We start from the raw sequence: 18,730 nt of genomic DNA, 5'->3' as shown, positions 1-18,730 counted from the left end.
GTTTTGCAGCCATTTTGATTATTACATTCCAACCTAATTGGTTTCCTTTGTATTCCTCTGTGTTTTATTTCATGAATATTAAAATATTGTTCTGAGAAAGTATACATAGCCATTCTTCCAATGTGGGCCAGGACACACAAAAGTTAACAAGAATTATATGCTACTTAAGAACCACAATATTATTAGAGAAATTCCCTTTTTATTATACATTATAAAGCATTAATAAAGGCACAGGACACATTTAAACCACCATGTACATACAGTATGGAAGAATCTATATAATTTGTACTCTAACATGCTTCTGTTCTTTGAGAAAAAAGACCAAAAACTTTTTTTAAAACAATATTGTAAGTACTTTGCATAGGATGAGTAGGACTTGGAGTATATTAGGAAAATGGACCAGAACTCACAAGTAATAGAACTTTGGGATTCTAATGGATTGAGGAGAAAAACACAAAACTTTAACTAGCTCACTGACTCAACTGCAGGCTTCCAAAGGACCCCAGAGTCATCAAAAAGGGGAAATGAATTAATATGCAGAGCTATAAATAAGTAAACCTACCTTTCATAGATCAAATATTTCACACACATATAAATCGCTATTTTAAAAGAAAACTATATAGATGTTGTTAATAAAAATATAAAATCGTTTAGAAGTATCACTGAATTCATAGTAGTTTTTTTATTAGATATTTTCTCAATAGCAGATGCCACAAGGATAATATGTGGGTGGTTACATCCATGAAATATGACATTTAAAAAAGTTGGGTAACTGATTGCCTCCAAAAAATGTTGAGAGGCAACTAGGTGGCACAATTAGATACAGCACCAGCCCTGGAGTCAGGTGGACCTTAGTCAGATACTTGGCAGTTACTAGGTATGTGATTCTGGTCAAGTCACTTATCCCTGATTGCCTTAAAAAACAAAGTTGGGAACTACTGAAATAAAGTAATTTTTTTTCAGGTAAACAATACAGCTAATAAGTAACTAGTGTTTTCAGATTTGCAAATAACTTCATACATAAATATTTTTTATATATATATTATCTCATTTGATCTTCATATCAATCTTATTAGTTTTTTTTAATAATAATCATTATAGATGAAGAATCCAGGGCTGAGAGGTATTTAAGAGATTTTTGCCAGAATGACCTAGCTGGTGTCTATTAAACTCATGTTTTCTGGTCTCCAAATCCAGTATTCTACCAACTATTCCACCAACAGCCTTCAAATTACTATGTTATTATATGTCATGTTATATATGTAAATTATATTGTTTTATATTCGTAATGACAATGTCAACCTGGTTATTACACGAGAATCAAAGGCATTTAAGAAGAAAAGGCAAAATTTTTCCCCATTGTGGTCATGGCTTGTCAACATCTTCTGCTTTCCCAAGGTTATGGATAGCCTGGTTATCCAGCAACTCCATCTTCTTGTCACTTGGCATTACTAGGTTATTAAGCATTGCTCTGACAACAGTTGTAATAGGTACGGAATGATCTTTGGACCAAGAGGTTGGTAGTGAGCTAAAGAATTTTCTGGCCAACCACTCAGCTGGGCGGGACTCTTTTCTGTTACATAATAGGACCCTAAAATATACAAGAAAAACAATGACATTATGATAAAATACAAAATAAAGCAGAATTTGGATAAAAGATTTCATCTCATGCTTAAGGGAAAAAAATTAAGGAGACAGTTAATAATACCCAACAAATATTTCCTACCTACCCTAAAAGCACTTTACTCTGCGGGACTCCAGCAAGACAAACTAATACTGTCATGCACAGAGATAGAAAGAAAGGAAGGAGTAGTTCTCCCTAACTCTGTTCTCTTTAAAATAATGGTTTTTAACCTGAGGAGTGTGATCTTTTTTTTTTTTTTTTAACATCACGATGACTGTATAAATTGAATTAATTTCCATTTAAATAATCCCATGTATTTGATTTTATGCATTTAAAAACATTATTCAAAGGAATCCATAGATTTTAGCAGACTACCAAAAGGGACACACACACACACACACACACACACACACACACACTCCCTTCTGTAAAGGGTTAAAGGAATAGATTGTCTTGACCATCTTGGGTCAGAGTCTGTTTTCTATTTCTTGACCAGATAGTTAAGAATAAAATCTAGGGGACAAGCATTGAAAAACACAATCTTTTAAGTGAGGTAAAATGTCCAATCCCAGTTCTGACACCAACAAAATGACCCTTTCCTCCCCTTGACTTTATCCATGACTTGAAGACATTCTTTAGCTCCCCATTACTCAGTCACTACAAGAAAATAGTAAATGTAAATTTACTATTTTACTAAATTTTATTAAATTTACTAAATTTTACTAAAATGTAAAATTAGTTGCTGCTTTTGACTTAAAATTAAAATATCCAAAGTAGTATCAATTTCTTTCAGAGCCTAATTTAATTCTGAAGGCAAATATATAGAGCGTTGTAATACTTACGCAGGCCTAAAAATTGTGTATCGATCAAAGTTGAATTCTTCAACTTTGGCTTCTACTTCACCCTAAAAAAAAATAAATCATCAATGTTTAATCAAAACCAACTCATATTTCCCTGCTGTTCTCTGACAAGTTCAAGATAGAATGACTTCACCCTCTGCAGAGTACTCAGTCCCCCAAAGTCTGAATTATCACCTATGATTCATTTCCTTCCATATTCCAAGGATTCATGATTATAGCAGTGTGGGCACATCATCCACCAACACAGATTACAACCTCGCCGTGCCTTAGTAAATGACTTGAAAAATTCATGACCTGCTGCTGCTGAGTCTCTCTTCACTTAATCAAGTTCCTGCATGAGAAGTACAGTCTACAGCAAGTATGACTCAAAATCAGTAGTTTTAAGATTAGACTCAAAACAAAGTCAACCTGGTAAATCACATAGAGAGGTCCTACCAGAACTTTGGCCCCCTGGTATCATGTACAAGAACCCAAGGCTTTCTCCAATAAATAAGATTTTGATGAGATTCATAAATATATAAAATAAGAGAATTTTAAATCTGGAAAAGACCATGTCATCCAAATCTCTAATGACAAAATGGAAGCTCATCTTAAATTGAGTTTATTTTCTATATTTATTTTGTTTTCACTAATTGTATTTTTTTACAATTATAAGTAAAGATATTTTCAACAGTCATTTTTATAAGATTTTGAGTTCCAAAATTTTTTCTTTCCTTCCTCCTTTCCTTTCCCCTTCTCCAAGACAGCAAGCAATCTGACGTAGGTTATACATGTACAATCATTAAAATGGAAGCTCGAAGAGATTAACTGACCTACTAAAAGTTCAATTCTAGAGAGTTAGACAAGATTTTCTTTGAGGGCACCTTCCAATTCTGAGATGTCTCTTATAAACTTCTGATCTATCAATAAACATTTCTTAAGTGTTTACTATGTGCCAGGGATTATGTTAAGCGCTGCAGATTTAGAAAGAGGTAAAAGACAGGCTCCCTGCCCTCAAGAAGCTTATAATATAATGGGGGCAGACAACATATGAACAAATATACACAGACACCTGAAAAAACACAGGTGTGTGTTTGTGTGTGTGTGTGTTTGTGTATCCAGGATATATAGGAAATAATTAAAAGAAAGCACTGGAATTAAGAGGAGTTGGGAAAGGCTTCATGTAGAAGGTAGCATTTAACTGGTAAAGGAAGGCAGGGAAGTGAGTAGTTATAGGTTAACGTCACATTGAGGCAGTGTGATGTGGTGGATGGAGAATTGAGTTCAAAATCAGGAAGCCCTATGTGCAAGTTCTGCTCCTTATAATCTCTAGGCCATGTATGATGCTAAATAAGTGTGACATTAGGCAGGGTGTAAGACTACAAGTTACAGAGAAAGTTCTGATCTGCATTAGAAGGAAAAGTTCTTGGAGAGGAGGAAATCACTGAAAAAGTACAAAAACAATTATATCGCACAATAGTACAATTAAATATGTCTCTCTAGTCTCAAACTTATATTTCAGATCAGTGACTCTCAAAGGGCCCATTTCAACAGGTCAGTTCTACCCACTGTACCATTCGTCAGTACAGTATGGGGAAGACAGGAGCAGTTTATTTGAAAATGAGAGGTCTTATTTGATCACAAGCTTACCATTTGCTAATGGTGTGATGAAATTACTAGAAGAGTTAATGCAATCTTAAGAATAGACAAGAATTCTCAATGATTAATCAAAATAAACACTAGAGGTCAGTATGGAGAGACATTTTCTAATGTAAGGTAACCCTGAAATTATTTTCAAAGCTAAAAGCACTTTTTTTCCCATAGTAAAATGCTTTTCATAAGTATAAAAATTCAAGGTCATCATAATTCACATTAACCAGATGAACTCATCAACCATGATTTAGAACAGCCAGATCTCTTAACTGTTTATAAAAATTGAAAAGTCTACAAACCTTAACTTGTAAATACAAAAAACTGCTTGCTTTATCAGCTCCTTTAGATGAAAGTAAGTTGAAATGTTTGCAACCTCCAGCTTTTGCCAGCTCTGCAGACTTTAACACATAATCCCGGTCAACACGAACAAATCCATCCTGAGGAAGGAATAAAAGATGTGAGGATGATTTCCAAGTGGCTGTGAGCTAGGATCGTGTCCCTTGGTTCATCTTAAAGATTAGTCTTTGTTTCTGGCTTGCACCCAAGTTATGTCCAAAGGCAGTGCTGAAATTCAAAGGAAGAAAGAATCCAAGAACAGCCAGCAAGACAGAGAGCCAACTTGAGTAGCAAGGAGAAAAAAGAACAGCTGCAAGGGAAAAACCAAAGAAAAATGATACACAAAAACCCAAGAGGCCCAGGAAAAGTAACTAAAGGTTAGGAAACTTTTCATATCTTCAGTTTTTATCATTTTTTTTCTACCACCTACATCTATGTTGTATTTTGTTAATCTCTCTCAGCTCAAGCTGTGTGTTAATGGTAAATTCTTTATAGTCTTCTTACAATTTATATTTCTGTTCCCAAACTGTGGTCCAAGGACATGACTTTTTTTTTTTTTTTTTTTTTTGCTGTTCTCCACAAATAGCATCCATTGCCTGACTCAAAGCAACATTAAATGGTGGTCATCCCTGTCTGAAATTCTCTTTTTACTCTCTCTACTCCTTGCTTCTTTCAGCTCTCTCCGAGATCCCTTTCCTAGTCCTTAATGTCATTGGCTTCCCTTGGAGATCATCTCCACTTTACCCTGAATATATCTTATTTATACATGGCTACATGTAATTTTTTTTTAAGACTTTAAATTCTACCTAGTTTGTGTGTGTGTGTGTGTGTGTGTGTGTGTGTGTGTATAAACTTTTCTTTGTATCTCTAGCATTTAGAACAGTGCCTGACACATAGTAGCACTGATGAACCAAAACTATATACTCTAATAATCCCACTGTGTGCTAGAGAGACCACATACAGAATACTTTGTTCAATTATAAGCACCAGATTCTAAAGAAGGACATTAATAAATAAAAAGAGCTTGTTCAGGGACAGGAAACTAGAATAGGAGAATTCTACAAACCACAACATATGGGAAGCAATTGAAAGAAATATAACCCAGACGGAAGATTCAGCTATCTGGAAGCCTCTGATGTGACCCAGGGCAAAGTAACCACAATGATATGGTCTTGATACATATTGAAGACCACCATTGTAACAACTTTCAGGAAAAAAAAATCTGAAGTAGACTGAAACAGCTGACTAGCTAAACTCAAATGGGGAATGAAGATCAAAGAATCAAAGATTTAAGGCTAGAAGGAATCTTGGGATTACTTCATCAAAGTCTTCAAGTTTCAAGTGGCAATAAATAAAACCTCACCAACCAATGTAATACAACTTCATTACCAGGGTTCCCAACTAAAGGTCAATTTTTAAAAAAAATTAGGCAGAAAAGTAACTAGATGGCCCTTGGTTCTTTAGAATGAGTGTTATCACAAAAGCTTGGTATCCTATAAATAAGAGACAGCTAAAATTAAAGCAAGAATGTCAATTTTCATGTATTCATGAAGTTATTCAAACTCATCTATTACAATGGTTTTGAATCCTTCAGTGGGGAGATACCAATTCTATTTTTTAAAATGATGAACAAGTTACTAATACATTATTTGAAATTCAACCTTTTTTGCGTTAAAGCAGATAATACTTTTAACCAAAGATTAAGTTTAAATGTCTGTGCCCTTTATAATGGCAGGCCTGAGTTCAAACCTCGGGCTTTCCCATTTATTGCCTATGAAATGAAAGATCATTTACACAATCTGATTCTCCTTTTCCTCTTCTGTAAAGTGAATAAATTGGATTAGATTAACTCAATAACAAACATTTATTCAATGTTTATCATAGACCTGTTCCATATTAGGAGGAAGCAGGAAGACTCAATAGGTTTTCCTACCTATTAAGTCCATTCTCTGACACATACTGACTACAAGACTCTGGGCAAATCACTTAACCACTCGCTAACTGAGGCAACTCTCTAAATTGCAAAGAAGATGCTGACTTGTCTTGGAAGATTTTCAAAACTTTTTGTTCTCAGGACCACATTACACTTTTGAAAATAACTGAAGACCTGAAAAAAAACTTTATTATATTGATGATACCTATTTATACTTATTATATTACAAATGAAAATGAATACATTTAAACATATTACTTTATGTACAATAATAAACTCATTATACAGTAACATAACTTGCATGGTGAAAAGTAACTATATTTTTTTAAAAATTAGAGATAAAAGAAGCATTATTTTACAGATTTCTCCAAATTTTCTAAGTATCTAAGCTAATAGAAGGTGGCTGGACTCTCATCTAATCTGTATTCAATGTGTAGTGATATGCTGTTTTGGTTGAAGTATATGAAGAAAACTCAGCTTCATATGAATACATTATTGGAAAAGGGAGAGGAAAATTTTGGGCAAATAAGATCTCGTATTATTATGAAAATAATTTTGAGCTTGTAGATCCCCTAAAAGGATCTTAGGAAACTCTATGGGTCAATGGACCACACTTTTGAAAATCATTGCCTTATACCAATGAAATCATAAATCTAGTCCAAAAATTAAACTGGGGCACTAAGGACAAGGATAAAGAATGATACAAGTAACCTCTACAATCCTTTTTAGCTTCTTTAGATATTTATATATTATAATTTAGTTATAAAGATATAATTTAAATTATATTTTTAATAATTATTTAGAGATATAAAGATAGAAATATCTTTAGATATTATAATTTAGTTCAGGGCTTTTTAAAGTTAAAACTCATGACCCCTTTTCAGCCAAGAAATTTTTCGTGGCCCTGGATATATAGGTATACAAATCAAACTGATAATAAATTCTAATTTCATGATCCCATCACAACCAGCTCAATCTTCTAAATTTGCAGAGAATGAAACTGACTCCCAGATTTAGGGATGGAATTTACCTATGATAACAGAACTTCCCCAAAAATATAAAACTAGTCAGTGAGAGCCAGGACTGGTAGAACTCAGTTCAATCCATGCGTACTTTTTATTTATAGTAAATCCTTTGCTTTCAGAAAAGTTAACCTATTTGTACATTCTTAAAGACTCCCTAGTCTACCTTTGACAGGCACAAATTCATTTTGGAATCAGTGTTGCACAAACCTGCCTGAGTTCCAGGCAGCTCATATTAATCAAGAAAGCAGCTAGCTTCCCTAGGCAGGGACCTAAGTTATAAGTTCAGGTGATTGAAAGGATTTCTTCAATTTAAAAGTTTTTTCCCATTGGTTTTTACTTGGTAAAACGAAGATTCATTTTGTTTCTGCTTTTCTCCTTTACCCATTCTCCCTCCCACTAGCAGAATTATGATTTTCAGAAGTAGACATTTTACACACCAAAGTGCCAAAGTTGGTGGGTGAAATATTAATTCTTACTTTTTTTTTTTTTTAAGGGGCACTATTTGGAAGGATTATTGTCGGTGTCTGTGGTAAGACTCCCTGTCTTTTATCCACTTCTCAAAAAGAGAAGGACTCAGCCAATCAAAAACCCCTAAACCGACGCTGTCTCTGTTAATCCAAGGCCAGTAAAGGGACACTTTGATTAAACGGGGACCCTAATTTATTTAGCTTTAGTTCTGGATCAGCCTCTTGTTAATAGAGTGCTGTCGTCTCCGATTGTTGGAGGAAAATTAAAGTGACATAAATACCATGGGACTCTTTCAATCTGGTTAGTCTGCTACCTCACATCAATGCTACCCCAGCCATCAGACGCTGGCGTCCTTCCTTTCACTGGTCTCGCTAACAACTGACAACCGTTCCTAGGAGGACGAGCACCCACGCTGCCATTGGAGCCCCACACTTAACCCATCATCCCCACTCAATGGGGCCTGTTTGACAAGGTGCCCATACCTTTCTCCATTGCTGGTCCCAGAGACAAAGCTAAATATTGTTTTATTAGCAATCAATGGCCTGATAATCCACAACAATTCTACAAATCCACTGAGCTCCCAAGCAGATTAGAAACATGGCTGGGTTTCCACCCCCATGCCCACTCAATTTTTGAATTTCATCTCCCTGACTCTCATGCTGGCCTTTTAGCTGGAGAACAAATCTCAAAGCCAAATCTGGCTAGAGTTCTTTAATGTGGCCAGCTCCCAAAGACTTAGAACTCACACTTAAATGTGAGGCCAGAGACGCCTCACAGGTGCCTTTGTGTGCAAGCTTCAGCCAAACTCCCACAACCCTTTGGAAGGGCAAAGATTCTATTTGTTCAAAGAAAGGGAGCTCACTTGAAAGGGCCTTACTAAAAATATCTACCCCCTTCCCACACCCAACACACACACATGCAAAAGCCACAAGCCCTCAATGCTCCAAGATGCTTCTGTAAAAAAATTAAGGACTCAAATTCCCTTTTTGTTTGTTTTAAATAAAGAACACAAACTATTCAATTTGGGAAAGAGCAGTTTCTAGGCTGTAATAAGTGAAGCAAGGACACATTTAGCAAAGGATTAACGTAACCCAAAATCCAGCCACAATCGCTTTCCTTCTTCGCATGAAAACCCACTTAAAAGAAAAATCCTAATAAAGGCACTCTTTCTATGGCACCATTTGGATTTTAGAGTTGGAAGGCATGTTGGTGATCATATAATCTGACCCCCCTTTCCCTGAGGTCATACACAAGACAAACAGAAGAACCAATATTCAAATCTATATCTGACTCTTTAATGGAGGGCTTGTATTCCACATTACCTTCCTCAACAATTTTTCTTTATTTTTTCAGTCATTTCAGTCATGTTTGACTCTTCATTGGCCTCATTTGGGGTTTTCTTGGCAAAAATACCAGAGTGATTTGACACTTTCTTCTCTAGATCATTTTACACATGAAGAAACTGAGGCAGACAAGGGTATATGACTTGCCCATATAGCTTGTCAGTGTTGGAAACTTAGTAAATTAATTAGTGACTTAGTAAATTTACTATTAATTTAGTTAGTACACATTATTACTAGTGAGACTAGGATTAAACTCAAGAAGATGACATTTCCTGACAAGGCATTCTATTCACCCATACCACCTAGTGCCACAACAATTTTTCTCCTCCATCTGTAATGAGAGTTTTTTTGAAAGCATCATTTCCATCAATAAAAAAGAAGAAAGGAAACAATCATTTATTAAGTGTTTACTTTGTTCCAGGCACTGTGATAAACTCTACTGGTTCCCTAGAATTTTTCTTCCCCAACCTTCATTTATTAACCACCTACTGTATGTAAAGTTACTATACAATTATAAATGCCAAGATTATAAAGACACAAATAAGATGGCACTACCCTACTCATTTAGTATGCTATTGAAACTGATATTCTATTTAATCCTGGTACAACTTATACATAGAGTGATTTAAAAATAATGACAGGGGAAGAAATTGCTAGCATCTATAAAGTTCAAGAAAGATTTCACAGAAGAAATGTCACCTGAGTAGAATCTTTAAGGAAACTAGGATTCTTAAAGGTGGAATTGAGAAGGGAGTTTGTGCAAAGAAACAATAATCAGCCAAACAACTTGCATCTAGTAAATGCCTAATGGAACTTATCATGAGGCATAAAAGAGATATAATGTGACCCTTACCTCTTTTCTATGATCAAATACAAACTCTTCTATTTAGGATTTAATGCTCATTTGAATCTGGTTCTAACCTACCTTGCCAGCCTTATGATATATTACTACCCTTCACATAATTGCTCAGTCTAGTCGAATTGGCCTATTTGCTGTTCCTCCCACGTAGCTGTTCTTCTGCCATCTCTGCACCTTACATAAGCTGTCTACCATGTCTAGAAGGAACTCCCTCCTAACTCAGTTTCAAAATCCCAGTTTTTTCTAAAACTTTTTACAAATGCCCACTGAAGAAAAAACAGTATAAACCCTAGTTGGTTATAAGCTCTATGAGGACAAGTGTCTTGCCTTATCCAAATACTGCATATTCCCCTGAACACAACAAATACTTAATATTTATTAAATTAAAAATATTTAGCATTAATACTAAAAATCTTTCACCAACAGTACTTTCGGGTTAAAAAGCATGACACATTCTTTCATATACATATGGAAGGGTCATTTCAGACCCTCTTCTTCAAATCCCTCATTTAACAGAAATAGAAATGAACCCTTCCCCACCCCCCCCCAGAAAATCAAAGCAACTTTTCAAAGTCACAATGATAATCACATCAACTTCAAGTGGTAAGAGAGGAAGGAATTATTTCCATTTTATAGATAAGGAAACAGAGAGAGTAATAAGTAAAGGTTTTGATCAAGATCACATTACTACTTGCAAAATTAAGCTGCAAACCTAAATCAAAACCCAAATCATTTTCCTCTAAAGAGCATAACTAATATGATTCTAGGAGATTGGGGAGGGTCTGGCATACCATCTCATTTACTAACTCTGTGATTTTGAGCAAGTCATTTTACCCTGTTTGCCTCAGTTCCCTCAGCTGTAAAATGAATTGGAGAAGGAAACAGCAAACCACTGGACTATCCTTTGCCAAGAAAACCCCAAATAATATCATGAAGAATCATATATGACTAAAAAAATGAATTAGCAAAATGTGATTTTCTCTTACCCTTATACTTATTAAAATTTTCTCTTTCCATGTCATGTTTTTTGAAATAGAACAGCCAGAACAAATAATGTCTGGGTGAACAAAAGCAAATCTCATTTCAATATATAAAAGACAGAAACAACCACAAAATAAATCATGCTACAAGATGAAGGAAAAAAAAAAACCTTCTCCCCACTGATGAACCATATACTTCTACAAAATCTGAATAGAGCAAAGTTTACTGGACAATGCTTTAGAATTATCTGTAGCAAGATTTGTTTTCTAGAATGAGCTAGAAGATTTTAAGCTTTAGGCATAAAATTAGTCTTGGATTTTAGTGAACCACTACCAAAATCAGCCTGGCCCCAGTGAAACAGTGGAAAGTTCCATGTAAAAGTAGAAAACTTGGATGAATGAATAAATTAATCAAATATTTCCTTCAAGGACATGCTATTCCCTATAGTTAAGAGCTTGAAGTACAAAAACATTTTCTTGATCATTGCCTGCTCTACTCATCTTCATGGGATTATGGACATGAGAATCTATTTATTTGGGCCAGAGAAGTTGTGTGACTGGCCCAGCATCACACAGGCAGTAATAGGAATCGATTCATGCTCTCTACTAACCATCTCTCTCTCAGGGCTAATCATCTCTCCCTCCTTTCCAAGACAGAGTCTAAAAATCTAACTTAGCAAATGATGTCTACTTTGAAAAGTGGAAAATATTTAACAGCATCTGAGCCACAATAGCCAATTACCTGGGATCACCCATTACAGATGAGGAAGACTATGTGAGTATATTCTACATGGGTCTTCTTTGTCTATATTTGACAGTAAGCCTTAAGGGAAGGGATTGCAATTTTCTTACTCATTATACATGCTCTTTATCCTCAGCAAAAAAATTTTGTCAAAGGAATAAACAATACTTCAGATAGAAATTAGAGCCAGAAATTAACTCTTCAGATGAGACAGGGACCCCAATGTAAATTTCTACTGCAGTATACTAAATGATCTTCTCGTGTCAATAAACAAACAGGTCTCTCATACTGCAGCTAATATATAAGAAAGTATCTTTCTGAACAAAAACAGAGTTGAGGTATTAGTAATGAGAAGATGGAAAACTAGAAATCACGCTAAACAACTCTGAGTCACCATCTGAGGCTGAATCATTAATGAAGGTTCAATTATCACTAGGGGCTAAGTCGTGTCTAGATGTTCTGCTGCTTTATTGCTGATGTGTAAAGTCTGGCATGAAGGGGAGAGAGGAAAGAGATAAAGAGAGGGGAAAGGAAGGAAAGGGAATAACAGAGAGTGGGAAAGAAGGAAGAAAGAACACACTTCTAAATCAAATTTTTTGAGGGAAGGAGGCAGGTGTAGAATTAAGTGACAAAAACAATGGCCAGTTCCAATTAGTCAGACCTAATCATTAAGGAAAGAATATCACTGTCAGATCCGAGGGTCATGAGCTGTTGGCTCTTTAAGAACCTTATAGGGAACATGGTGGCAAGGTTCCCTTAAGGATCTCCCCCATCAGCTTTACAGAGAACTATGGCAAGGTTTCCCCATCAGTATATAATTTTTCTGAGTAGCTAAAAGGATGTGCATCAACATTTACCAACTCCATTGACCATTGGCTTTTGGATCCTGTGATTGGCCAATTCACCTTATTCATATCCCCATTACTCTCTCACTCAACTTTGTGCCCCTATATATCCAATCTATTGGGTATATTGCCAAATCTATTGGCAAAGTCCTGCCATTTCTCTATCATTCCTATATATCCCTTTCTCTCCACTCACATACCAAAGTGCTGATCACTTCATTCTTGGACTACAGCAAGCAAGTCTTGCCCCATGCCAGTCCATCTTCTATTCAGTTGCTAGTGTAATCTTCCTAAAGTGCACATCTGACCTTGTCATTCACCTACTCAGCAGACTCCAGTGGCTCCCTACAAACTACAGCTCTGATCCCCTGCCAGCTTCATATTATATTGCCTTAGAAAGCCACAAATTAACAGGATTTGCTTTGTATTGCATTTTTATTTACCAAACATTTTTCAATTATATTTTAATTCAGTTAAGCCTACACTTAGAGTTTTGTTTGTGGGCTGAAAGATTTGACACCTCTGACCTACAAGATCAAATCTAAAATCTCTTGTCTTTCTTTTAAAGGCCTTTGTCACTTGGTCCCTTCCTACCTTTCCAGTCATATGACACTTTCCCTATCTACAAACCAGCAACATTGGCCTTTCTTGCTGCCCCCATATGTGATAATTCATTTTCCAACTCCATTTCTTTTCATTGATTCCCCCCATACCTGGAATATACTCCCTCACTATTTCCACCTCTTGGTTTTCCAGGTTTTCTTGAAGATTCAGTTTTCATCTGACCTTCTGACAGAGGCTTTCCCATGTCCCACACAACTAGTGCCCTCCCTCTGAGCTTACCTCAAATTTCCCTTGTATAAATCTTTGCACATATGTATTTGTATTTGTACCATATATTTGTTTATACTAGTTTGCATGTTTGCTTCCTCCTTTTAATGTGAACCCCTTGAAGTGACCATATTTTTATCTTTCTTTGTAACCCCGGAACTTGGTTCAGTATCCCATAGACAGTTAAGGGCTTAATTAAATATTCCTTTCCTGAATAACTAAATATCCCAATATCTAATATGGGGCTGCAGATGGTGGGTTTTCCCATTCTCTCTGGCAGCTTTTTCTGTTATAGTTGCAAGCACAAGGTTCAGCGCAAGGCCAAAGACAAACTGCCAATTTTATGGTTGTCCCCAGGTAACCCTGTGTCTTCAAGGTTCTGATTTCAGCACAATTTATAAATAGGAGAATCATGGAAATACCTAGCACTTTCTTAAATACTTTTCTAAGTCTGGTGCTCAGTTATTACAACAAATATAATGAAATATTATTTCACCATGTGAAATAACATAAAGAATTCAGAAAAATAGGAGACTTGTATAAACTGATAATATGGAAAGTAGTATATATAATGAGACAATGTTCAAGAAAACAATCCTAAAATGTTCCAAACTCAAGTTAATTGAAATTACCAGTGAAAGGGGAGAAACAATATCCCTATTCTTAACTGACAAGTTGGGAGGTGATGGGTGTCAAATACTGCATATATTATGGCATAGTTATATTGTCAATTCGTTTTTGTTCAGCTTCTTAAGTGATATGAATGAATGAATGAGTGAATTAACAAAGAGGAGGGAGAAAGGAAAGAAAGAAAGGAGAAAACGAGTGAAGAAAGGAAGAAGAAAGAAATGTTATAAATTAGATGGGAAAAAACAAGGATAACTGAAATACTCAGAACTTTCCAGAGTATAACATAAAATGGAGTAGCATATCACCTTGAGTGCTTATATGCTTAGGAGAGCATATAAAGTGTTTCTCAGTGTGGCCAATGTACCCAAGTAGGTGGAATAGAAGATGAAAGGATGAGAAGAAAAGAGAATTTGGAGATTCTCCTTTAACATGAAGGTCAAGAGGATTATTTCCTTTCTTACCGCACCAGCTTTACTTCTGGTAGTTCCCAGGCAACAAAATCCAACATCATGGCCTTGGAAAGCCGAAGAATATTCATCAAGCTTTTCAAAATCAACGACTTCTTGATTCTAAGTAATAAGCACACAAATAAGAATTACTATATAGTGTTTAAAAAAAAAACCTTAAAGAATGAAACATAAAACACTATAAGAGTCAATCAAACATTTACATTTACAAACTTATTTTCACCTATCCTAAAGGATTTTCTCTCTGCAGAGCTCTCACATCCCTTAGGTACACAAAAGAGAAATATAAAATTATTTATCAATTAACATTAGTACCAAATTAAAATTTCTATGGCACTTCCCAGTGATTTCTGTATTAAGTCACAGAAGGGCTGCTGATCTGGTAGAGAGAGCTCCCTATAATAATGAAAAGGCAAATGTTTCAATTATCCAGTTATCTTTCTCTATCCCTAACCATTTAGCTCAGTGGTTAGCAAGCAAAGGCGCTTAATAAATGCTTGCTGACTTGAACCTATTCTCTTCAATTAGATAGGTGAAAATTCTACTAAAGTACTAATGAAAACTATTAGAATAATTCCATAACTTTAATGTATATCACCACATCAATGTCTGATTGACAATGTCTGACTAGAAGTCAAGAGGTTGTTGTCAGAACAGCATCCAAGAAAAAATCTCAAATGGACTAGACAATCAACGCACAAAGGTGTCTCTATATTTGTGTCTCTCCCAAGCTCCTTGTGGGCAGGAACTATTTTTGAACCTCTAGCCTGGAACAAGTCTCACACATAGTAGGTACTTAATAAATGCTTGCTTTTGATCAATTTGTATCCCAAGGTCTAACCTCCCTAAGCTTTTCCAATCATTTTAACATACATGCCTAGTATCTGTTCCTCCTAACAATCCTATAAAGCAGGGGTCCTCAAACTACGGCCCGGTCCGTGGGTCAGATGCAACAGCTGAGGACGATTATCCCCCTCACCCAGGGCTATGAAGTTGCTTTATTTAAAGGCCGACAAAACAAAGTTTTTGTTTTTACTACAGTCCTGCCCTCCAACAGTCTGAGGGACAGTGAACTGGCCCCCTATTTAAAAAGTTTGAGGACCCCTGCTAAAGTTTATGGGGAAAATGAGATTGCCCCCATTTTAGAAGTAAGGAAACCCAGACACAAAAAGGATGAGTACTTTACTGAGGTTCCTTTCATAAACACCTCAATGCTTCTATCAATTACCAGGCCCAGACCTGTTTGACTCCTATGTACAATCCCCTAAATCTTGTGTTTATGGTGCTTTACACATGATGAATACACACAGACACACACAGACACACACACCCCCCTCCCCATGGCTTATCCAATCAAATGATTTGCATAAAGAAGGTCCAGCTGAAAAAGAAATAACCATAAAAGTCAACCTTTGCCAAAACAACCCAAAGCTTTAGTTTTGAAATACATTCTATAGGGTTATTTCTAAGAGTTCTGCAATTGTGCTAACCCATAACATTCTATATATTACCACATGCTTATAAGCTTCCTCTTCAAACTCTATTTTCCTGCGTCCAATGAGGGTGACTTTAGAAAACAGATTCTCTTTCAGAATTTCCCGAAGGAGCACTTGGCCAGTTTCTCCTGAGGCCCCCAGAATGAACACAGATTTATTCTGCATCCTGAAGTCTTCCCGCAACTTTGGCAAGGTGCCTGTGTCTGCCATGCTGTGTGCAAGAGAAATATCAAATGTTAGAGGCTTATAACAATTTGTTTTTTTTTTTTTTTTCAGAGAATGGGTCAGATCACTAACCTAAGGATAAGAAATGGGAAAAAGCAAAGGCTCTGGATCAGGAGCAAGAGGATCCAGGTTAAAATCTAAACTCTACACATTAACCAATTACCTGTATAACACTGGGCAAGTCCCATAGGCTCCTCTGCTTTGGTTACTTCATTTGCAAGATGATGCAACTGGCCTAGACTTTCTAGTAATCCTAAATCCTGTGGTCCCAAGAGAGTGGACCGCAAAGCAGGTACTAGAACGTAGGTCTCCTGACTAAAAATCTTTTATGACTGGTGAAAGGCCCACATCTTATTTTCAAACCTGATTTGTTACTATTATTCATGATTCCATGTATATACTGTTTGTGGGGTTTCCTCAGCAAAAATACTTTTGCCGATTTCTTTCTCCAATTCATTTTCCAGATGAGTAATCTGAAGTAAACAGGGTTAAGTGATTTGCTAATAAGTGTCTGAGGCTAAATTTGAACTCGGGTCCTCCTGACTCCAGATCCAGCTACCACTTCACCACTTGACTGTCCTAGCTGACCTCATTTTGAACACTAAATTTTACTCAAAGGTCCGTTTTTTGTTGGGGTGGGAGGAAGCGGTTTACAGGAAGACTCTGGAATGGAAAGGTGTTTTTCTCATTTTCTGATCCACAAAGGAGAAGTAGGGGTGGTCTGGAGCTGGAGGAAGGAAGGGTGGAGAAACTGATGAGTCAGGTAGATTTCCAAACTCACCAGAGCACCAGGGAAGGGGCCTGCAGAGGGCTGCTTCCTTCTATGTACTTAATCTCCAAAAATACAAACCACTTCTAATCTAGAATAAGGAACATGGGGAGTCTGACTGTCCCACCTCAATGGGGCCTAGGGCGGGGGCCTTGGGAGGAGCAGAGCTGGGACCACTCCCAGTCTCCAATAAATATGGACTACGAACAACCGGGAGGAGAGGGCGGGGCTGCTGGGCTCCTACGTTCCCTAAGGGCCGGCGTGACCACCGCAGCAGGGAAAGGCTCCCACGCACTCCGCTGGGGAGGGGAGGCCCGCTGCGCCTGGCGTGGGGGCGACGGTGAGGGGCCGCACCTCTACCTGCTCACTGACTGGGCAGGGGGACAGTACCTGGAGCCGGGCGGCTCCTCCTCCGGACCTTCCAGGTGCAGGTGAGGCAGGAGCAGCGCAACTGACAGCAGCAGCAGCACGGCCGTGCCCGCCCCCAGCCCCGAGCCCTGCCACATCCCCCTCCCCGCCGCCCAGGCTCGCCCGCCCCCAGCCTGCCTCCCAACCTGATACCCGGGCTCCGCAGGCCTCCGAATCTTCCGGCTGGATGACTCAGGACACCGCCTCCCCAGGCCTGCGTCAGCCGGGGGTGGGCGGGGTTCTGCCGCAGCCGGAGTGGGGATGCTCCCCTGGCAGTGACGCGCCGCGTCGGTTACTAAGCGGGCAAAGTGAGCGTGCAGGTGCGGGCCAGGTAGCTGGGCTCCCGGGGCCCGAGCGCGGAGTGCGGGCGAGCCCACAGGCGCGCACACACTCCTCTCCGGGAAAAAGATATTCGCGCACACACAGTCACATCCAGATCTCCAGGAAAAAAAGATACTCGCATACAAACCCAGATCTCCAGGAAAAAAAGATACATACAAACTCAGATCTCCAGGTAAAAAAAGATACTCACATACAAACTCAGATCTCCAGGTAAAAAAAGATACTCACATACAAACTCAGATCTCCAGGAAAAAAGATACTCACATGCAAACTCAGATCTCCCAGGAAAAAAAAGATACATGCAAACCCAGATCTCCAGGAAAAAAAAGATACTCACATGCAAACTCAGATCTCCAGGAAAAAAAAGATACATGCAAACCCAGATCTCCAGGAAAAAAAAGATACTCACATGCAAACTCAGATCTCCAGGAAAAAAAAGATACATGCAAACCCAGATCTCCAGGAAAAAAAAGATACTCACATGCAAACTCAGATCTCCAGGAAAAAAAAGATACATGCAAACCCAGATCTCCAGGAAAAAAAAGATACTCACATGCAAACTCAGATCTCCAGGAAAAAAAAGATACATGCAAACCCAGATCTCCAGGAAAAAAAAGATACTCACATGCAAACTCAGATCTCCAGGAAAAAAAAGATACATGCAAACCCAGATCTCCAGGAAAAAAAAGATACTCACATGCAAACTCAGATCTCCAGGAAAAAAAAGATACATGCAAACCCAGATCTCCAGGAAAAAAAAGATACTCACATGCAAACTCAGATCTCCAGGAAAAAAAAGATACATGCAAACCCAGATCTCCAGGAAAAAAAAGATACTCACATGCAAACTCAGATCTCCAGGAAAAAAAAGATACATGCAAACCCAGATCTCCAGGAAAAAAAAGATACTCACAT

General features: G+C 37.5%; 1 protein-coding gene across 3 annotated transcripts; it reads right to left on the bottom strand.

The window, feature by feature from the left end:
* Nucleotides 1-179: 179 nt before the first annotated feature.
* HTATIP2 (HIV-1 Tat interactive protein 2) lies at nucleotides 180-17,713 on the bottom strand. Of its 3 annotated transcripts, none has more exons than XM_023506292.2 (6): nucleotides 17,627-17,713; nucleotides 16,087-16,282; nucleotides 14,570-14,677; nucleotides 4,416-4,553; nucleotides 2,467-2,528; nucleotides 180-1,591 (listed from the first exon to the last, which is right to left on the bottom strand). In XM_023506292.2, the coding sequence occupies exons 2-6, from the start codon at nucleotides 16,279-16,281 to the stop codon at nucleotides 1,366-1,368; spliced, it is 729 nt and encodes a 242-aa protein (XP_023362060.1). In that variant the 5' UTR covers nucleotide 16,282; nucleotides 17,627-17,713; the 3' UTR covers nucleotides 180-1,365. The 3 variants fall into 3 exon arrangements, with proteins under 3 accessions (XP_023362060.1, XP_003773680.1, XP_012407978.2); XM_003773632.4 differs by having other exon boundaries at nucleotides 17,620-17,712; XM_012552524.3 differs by having other exon boundaries at nucleotides 17,456-17,659.
* Nucleotides 17,714-18,730: the final 1,017 nt, after the last annotated feature.

Source organism: Sarcophilus harrisii, chromosome 6, assembly GCF_902635505.1.
Source record: "Sarcophilus harrisii chromosome 6, mSarHar1.11, whole genome shotgun sequence".
Classification (NCBI taxonomy): domain Eukaryota; kingdom Metazoa; phylum Chordata; class Mammalia; order Dasyuromorphia; family Dasyuridae; genus Sarcophilus; species Sarcophilus harrisii.
The sequence above is the reverse complement of the archived record's forward strand: the minus strand, read 5'-3'. Positions and strand labels throughout refer to the sequence as shown.

Bases quoted from the DNA above. Each gene is read 5' to 3' on its own strand.
- HTATIP2 (XM_012552524.3), bottom strand. From the start codon at position 17,571: ATGTGGCAGGGCTCGGGGCTGGGGGCGGGCACGGCCGTGCTGCTGCTG. The intron at 14,678-16,086 runs GTAATATATAGA...CTTATTACTTAG, and splicing joins AGGAAGCTTATAAGCATGTG to AATCAAGAAGTCGTTGATTT. The intron at 2,529-4,415 runs GTTTGTAGACTT...ATTTTTTTTTAG, and splicing joins TTTTGTATTTACAAGTTAAG to GGTGAAGTAGAAGCCAAAGT.